The following is a 6,592-nucleotide window of genomic DNA, read 5'->3' on the forward strand; positions in this document are numbered from 1 at the left end:
GGAAAGGAGGTTTCCCCAGTATCGTTGTTCTCTTTGCAACTCAGTCGGCCCCGCATGTTAGAAAAATGGTTACAAAGGTTTGAGAGTTTTGAGAAAATGCCCCTCAGCCAGTTGATAGAGATAGCACAAAAGGTCTTTTAAAACAGGAAAAATTACCGTCTACTGGGAAATTTGTCCAGCGTACCTGAGTCGTCACAACTGACTTAGAGTTAAAACTGTTGAGCAAATGAAATCAGGAGATTCCAGAAGTCTGGGCAGAAGATAATCCTCCAAGGCTAGCAATTAACCAGGTTCCCCTTGTGGTGGAATTCTTAATAAGCCTGCAGGCCCGGAAAGGGATTAAAGTCCACATACAGAGACTAAGAGACAATGATATTCTCATTCCTTGTGCCTCTCCCTGGAACATGACCTTGCTTCCAGTCCAGAAGGGACAAATAACTATCGCCCTGTACAGGATCTCAGAGAGGTTAATAGACGAGTTCTGAGTCTATACCCAACAGTGCCAAATCCTGAGAACACCTGGTACTCTGTTCTGGACCTGAAAGATGCTTTCTTCACTTTGCCTCTTACTCTGGTGAGTCAACCCCTTTTTGCCTTTGAATGGACTGACCCAGATACAGGGGTAAAAGAACAGCTGACCCGGACAGGTTTACCTCAGGGTTACAAGAACTCTCCCACTCTTTTTGATGAGGCATTAGCAAGAGATCTTTTAGATTTTAGGGAAAAACACCCTGAGATAGTGCTCCTCCAGTTCATGGATGACTTGTTAATAGCCTCGACCCCCACAGAAGCTTGTAAGCTTGTCAAGAGACAACTGAGGAACTGTTAAGGACTTTGGGGCAATTAGGCTATAAAGTCTCGGCTGAAAGGGTCCAATTGTGCCGTCAGGCTGTGACTCATCTGGGCTACAAGTTGCGAAAAAAAAAAAAAGGTGGGGGGGATTTTGTCTAAAGAAAGTGTCCAGGCTATATTGCAGATCCCATTCCCAGAAACTAAGAAACAGGTGCGTGATTTCCTGGGAGCTGTCGGATATTCCAGGCTGTGGATTCTAAATTTTACTGAAACAGCTCACCCCCTATATGGCTCCCTTAAGGGAAAAACTCACTAAACTGGACTGATAAATGTGAACAGACCTTGCAGCAGCTCAAGTGGGCCTTGACAGAGGCCCCAGCCCTCAGACTCCCTGATGTTACCAAGCCATTCACCTTGTTCATAGATAAACTCAGGGGCATTGCCAAAGGAGTCCTAACCCAGGACATTGGCCCTTGGAAGAGGCCCATAGCCTATCTTTCCAAAAGGCTCAATCCAGTAACAAGAGGGTGGCCTCCATGCCTAAAAATTCTGGCCGCTGTGGCAATGCTACTTAAAAGAGGCTAAGAAACTCACTTTTGGACAGAAGATTTCTGTAGTGACCTCCCACAGTTTAGAGACTCTTATCAAAACCCCTCCTGAAAATGTGAGTGCTAGAATCTCACACTATTAGGCCCTGCTCCTAGACCCAGAATTGGTAGTTTTCAAGACTTCTTTAGCTTTAAACCCAGTCACCCTTATGCCTGACAACAACCTGAGAAATTTCACAGATGGAAGCAGCTTCATCCAGAACGGCAGAGGCAGATGAGTGGCTGGGGCAGCAGTGACCACCAAAAAGGAGGTACTCTGGGTTAAACAGTTAGAGCCTGGCTTCTCTGCCCAAAAGGCAGAACTCATTGCTTTGACTGAGGTACTAAAACTAGCCACGGGAAAGAGGGTAAACATCTATACTGATAGTAGATATGCTTTTGCTACTATACATGTACATGGAGCCATCTATTAAGAGCCAGGTCTCTTAACCTCGGCCAGAGCTAAGATTAAAAAAAAAAAAAAGGGCTCCACAGGTCCTAGATTTGCTGGCAGCAGTCTGGCTGTCAGCAGATTGCTGCTATTCACCTAAGGAAACAATTTGGCAGATCAGGCCGCTCAAAGAGTAGCAATCACATCAGAGGGGCCAGCCAAGAAAGTAACTGCTCTGATGCGAGTCCTCCCGATCTTGTCAGAACCAGTTTACACAAAGAAAGACTGCACTGGTTGTTGTGAGCCATCTGACAGATTCCAGTCCCTGTGACTAAAAGACAAGTGCAAAATTTCTAGGAGCCACAGGACTGATCCAGAGTTTGGGACCCTGGCAGAGGCCTGTTGCCTACCTTTCCAAGAGACTTGGTTCTGTGGCAGCCAGATGGCCACCCTGTCTGCAGTGATTTCCTCAGTGGCCCCCTCATAAAGGAGGCTTAAAAATTGACTTTTGGACACAAACTCTTAATTGTTTCCTCCTATTCGCTGGAGACTCTCATCAAGGTCCCACCAGACCGATGGATGTCTAATTCCCAAGCCATACATTATCAGGCACTATTTCTGGAAACAGCAGCTTCAAACTTGGCTACTTTGCTGACTGAGGACGACCCCTCATTGCCTCACCACAATTGTACTGAGGTCATTGATCACCTCACGGGACGTCGACCTTATCTAGTGGATAAGCTACTATCTAGAGTTCCATCCTACTTCTCTGATGGAAGCAGTTACATCTATCAAGGTAAGCGGGTCGTGAGAGCTGCTGTTACACAAAATCTTAGGTTCTATGGGAACAAATCTTAGAGCCAGAGACATCAGCATAGTGGGCTAAACTCATTGCCCACACTGAGGCCTCAAGTTGTCTTTATCAAAAATGGTGTTTATTGTCTTCTGGGGTCAAAAGATTAAAAATGCTCCCCAAATTTGGACTTGTTGGCTGCCATCTAGATGCCAAGGAGAGTGGCTACTATCTGCTGTATAAGCCATTGGGCAGAAGGTGATCTTGTTATAGGAGAAAATAACTTGGCAAATGCCACCTTCCACAAGACAACCAGAAAGCCCCAAAATCAGTGGGTGTTGGGAGCCGCGTCTGTGATAGCTCGCCTTGCGCGGCGGACGTGCGGCCTGTGGTAAAGAGCAAAGCCTGAGGTAGATTACCCCTCCCATCGAATATGTTAGTTTCCTGCTTACCGCGTAAACAACCCGCTCAACAATATAGTCTGCCTGGCAACTGATGATGTTAGCCAATCAGCTTGCCTTGCTTACTTTAACATGATTGGACACTGTACCCGTATATATACCGGTGCCACCCCTGGGCGGAAGTAGAAGCCAGGTAGAAGCCCGGAAGTAAAAGCCCAAAAGGAGCCGCGGAGAGCGGACCGGTAGAGGCTTTGGGGCAGACTGAAGCACAAAAGGAGCCGCGGGGAGCGGACCAAAGGAGGCTTCAGCTGGGAGAACCCAGGGCAGGCTATACGGAGAAGAAAAATAAAAAGAAAAGGTTGTCCACTACCAGACTTTGTCGTGTGTCCTTCCTGCCGGCCGGGAGCGGACATCGACATTTGGTGGCCCGTACGGGGACTGATCACCCCCGAGACGTGGAAGTGGACAACGCTCCAGTACAGAGCTGCGAGACAGGTGAGTTGGGGATAAGCCTGGGCTCTGGGTGGCGCGCACCTACAGGGCTTTTAGACTCCCCTCAGGCTCACGCGTAAGTGGCGGATTCCTTGGGCCTCACGCGGTGAGTAACATATTAAAAAATGGGAAACATGCTAGGTAGCAACACTAAGAGCGAGGGTGGTTGTGGAGAAAGCTCTCAAGAGCTTACAAAAGTACGCAGGGTATCTGAGCAGGCCCAGTCAGGGAGCTCCCGAGAGGTGTCCGTCAAGGGGAACAAAGATGCTAAGGAGGAGGACGGGGCTCTAGCCTCGGAGTCGTCTGACTCCGAGGACGAGGGAAAGTTGAATGGCAGGGAGGCCAAAGAGACCAGCTGTCAGGAGCCTAAGTCGCTCAATAAGGAGTCGCAGGGTTCTTTTCCAGCGTCGCGCCGCGAATTGCGCTCTGCTCAACCTGGTCTGCGGAGGAGTAGAGAGCTCCTGAGTGCGCCCCGGCGCGAGAGGGAGGCGAAGCCTTCCGCCCCACCTTGGGGGCCGTTTCCGGAGGCGGTCCCTCGCCACGAGGCGGCCGCCTGGGAGCTCCCTCCCCTTTCGCCAGAACAGGAAGTGATGCACGGGCCCCCATTTTCCGCCCAATCACGGCCGCCGTCTTATGCTCCGCCGCCGGCGGGTCGGTATTTTTACAGGCAGCTTTGGCAGGAGGGACGCTTGTTTCATGAGGTACATCCACCTGGGATAGATAGTGGCCCCTACGGGATATTTCCTGTACAAGTAGCTATGGGCCAGGGACGCAATGTATGGGAGCCTTTTGAGATAAAGCAGATTAGAGAACTTAAAAATACAGTTACAACCTTTGGGCCGACTGCGCCTTACACCATTGCCATGCTGGAGAATCTGTCTTCTGGGCCCCTCACCCCCGCGGACTGGATTCAGCTGGCAAAGGCGTGTCTGCCCTCGGGTAGTTACCTGGATTGGCGAGCCTGTTATGCAGAGTTCTCTGCAGAGCAGGCTGAAAAAAACGCCAATCGAGGAAACCAGGGGTGGAACAAAGAAATGCTTATGGGAAAAGGTCGACACTCTGATGATCAGACCCAGTTCCCCGGCGCTGTCTATGAACAAATCAATGCCATAGGGCTCCGCGCCTGGAAGCAAGTAAGTGGTGCCGGAACAGCCTCCTTGTGTCTTTCAAAAATAATTCAGGGTACCACAGAGCCATTTGTTGACTTTGTGGCCCGAATGCAAGATGCTGCCGATAAGATATTTTCTGATCCGGGAGTGGCTCGACCGCTGGTAAGGCAGCTGATTTTCGAACAGTGTACAAAGGAGTGCAAGGCAGCGATAGCTCCTCATAAGAACAAAGACCTCAATGCCTGGATTAGGATATGCAGAGAGATAGGGGGGCCGCTCTCCAACTCGGGAGTGGCTGCTCTCCTGGCCGCGGCTGTACAGCAGAGGGGACCTCGCGGGTCAGGAGGGAAATGTAAGGCTAAAGGGTGTTTTGCCTGCGGGGAGCCAGGACACATTAAACGTCACTGCCTAAACAATGCAGATGCTAGGCCTCGTCCTAGGAATGAAGAGCCATATGTTTGTGGGCGATGCAAGAAGGGATCACACAAAGCTGAGGAGTGTAGGTCGGTCTTTGATGCTCAGGGCAACCGTATTTGTGGACAAGATGCTAGAGAGCCAAAAAACGGCCAGAGGGGGCCCCCTTCACAGGCGGGCCCCCGCCCCAGAGACAGGACAGCTCAGGATGACAGCCTTCAACAAGGGCCACCCCTGGGTCAGCAGGTGTGGACCTCAGTGTCGCCTCCAGACTTATATGGGTGTTCATCTTGTCATTTGTCACTCAGCACCCTATAATTTTTCCAAAGGTTACTGCCTCTGAGCCATTAGTCCCAGCAACTACAATATATACAGATGGCTCCAAGACGGGGATAGGCGCCTATGTGATCCTAGGCAAGCCCCCGGTTACCATACAATTTAAACCAGATCAGCCTCAGGTGGTGAAACTGCAGATCATTAAAATGATTCTTAAACGGTTCTCAGAGGCCATTAACATTGTCTCCGATTCTAGGTATGTGGTCAATGCTATGCAAGTGCTTGAGACTGCCGGTTTAATTAGATCCACTTCCACAGTGGCTGGGCTGTTCCTGTCTATCCAGACATTGCTTCAGAACAGGCACCATAAGGTCTTCACCACCCACATAAGAGCACATACATCCCTGCCAGGGCCTATGGCACAGGGGAATGCGGCTGCTGATACTGCCACTCGCCCGTTATGGATTTTTACCTTACTAACACCAATCGAGCGAGCCCGTGCCTTCCATGATAAGTTTCATGTCAATGCCAGGACACTAGCAAACCATTTCCATGTTTCTAGAGCAGATGCACGAGATATCGTGCGACTATGTGACTCCTGTGCCACATACAAACCTGCCATACCGATGGGAGTAAACCCTCGAGGTTTGATCCCTGGTGATGTTTGGCAGATGGACATCACACATATACAGGAGTTTGGGACTCTTAAATATGTTCATGTTTCCACAGACACCTGTTCTCGCGTCATATTTGCAACAGCAGAAACAGGTAAAAAAGTGTCTAATGTGATCAATCATTGCCTGGCAGCTTGGGCCGCATGGGGCAAACCAAAAATATTAAAAACTGATAATGGACCAGCCTATATAGGCAAAGCTTTCAATGAGTTCTGCAAAATGATGGAGGTTCAATTAAAACATGGTATCCCATACAATCCCCAAGGTCAAGAAATCATTAAGAGGGCTCATAGAAGCCTCAAAAAAATTTTACAAAAACAAAAAGGGGGAGTAGGCCAAGGCCTGGCCCCAAAGGCACGATTATCCATGGCACTATTCACACACAATTTTTTAAATTTAAATAATGATAATCGCTCCCCAGCTGTGGAGCACTGCAACCCTTCCCCCAACCATAAAGGGTGGGTGAAGTGGAAAGATGTCCTGACAGGACAATGGATGGGCCCGGATCCAGTGGTCAGCTGGAACCGAGGCGCGGTTTGTGTTTTCCCACAGGAACCGGGACGAGAACCACTGTGGATACCGGAGAGACTGACACGGGCAACAAAGCCCTCGACTGAAGATCAGACCTGCCCTACTGGAGATCCATCACAGACCAACCAACAA

The 6,592-nt window shown here is 49.7% G+C and overlaps 1 protein-coding gene across 3 annotated transcripts; it reads left to right on the plus strand.

Moving 5' to 3' along the window:
* Positions 1–373: 373 nt before the first annotated feature.
* Positions 374–6,592, plus strand: LOC134471951 (endogenous retrovirus group K member 7 Gag polyprotein-like). Of its 3 annotated transcripts, none has more exons than XM_063232483.1 (2): positions 374–574; positions 1,581–6,592. In XM_063232483.1, exon 2 carries the CDS (start codon positions 3,582–3,584, stop codon positions 5,295–5,297), a length of 1,716 nt encoding a protein of 571 aa, XP_063088553.1. In that variant the 5' UTR covers positions 374–574; positions 1,581–3,581; the 3' UTR covers positions 5,298–6,592. The 3 variants fall into 3 exon arrangements, with proteins under 3 accessions (XP_063088553.1, XP_063088552.1, XP_063088554.1); XM_063232482.1 differs by having other exon boundaries at positions 2,034–6,592; XM_063232484.1 differs by having other exon boundaries at positions 2,128–6,592.

The sequence above is a fragment of the Cavia porcellus genome, unplaced genomic scaffold (assembly GCF_034190915.1).
Source record: "Cavia porcellus strain 051 isolate PalLab524CR breed Dunkin Hartley unplaced genomic scaffold, mCavPor4.1 scaffold_21, whole genome shotgun sequence".
NCBI lineage: Eukaryota > Metazoa > Chordata > Mammalia > Rodentia > Caviidae > Cavia > Cavia porcellus.

What these genes read in the sequence shown, in the direction of transcription:
- LOC134471951 (XM_063232483.1), top strand. Translation starts at nt 3,582, where the DNA reads ATGGGAAACATGCTAGGTAGCAACACTAAGAGCGAGGGTGGTTGTGGA.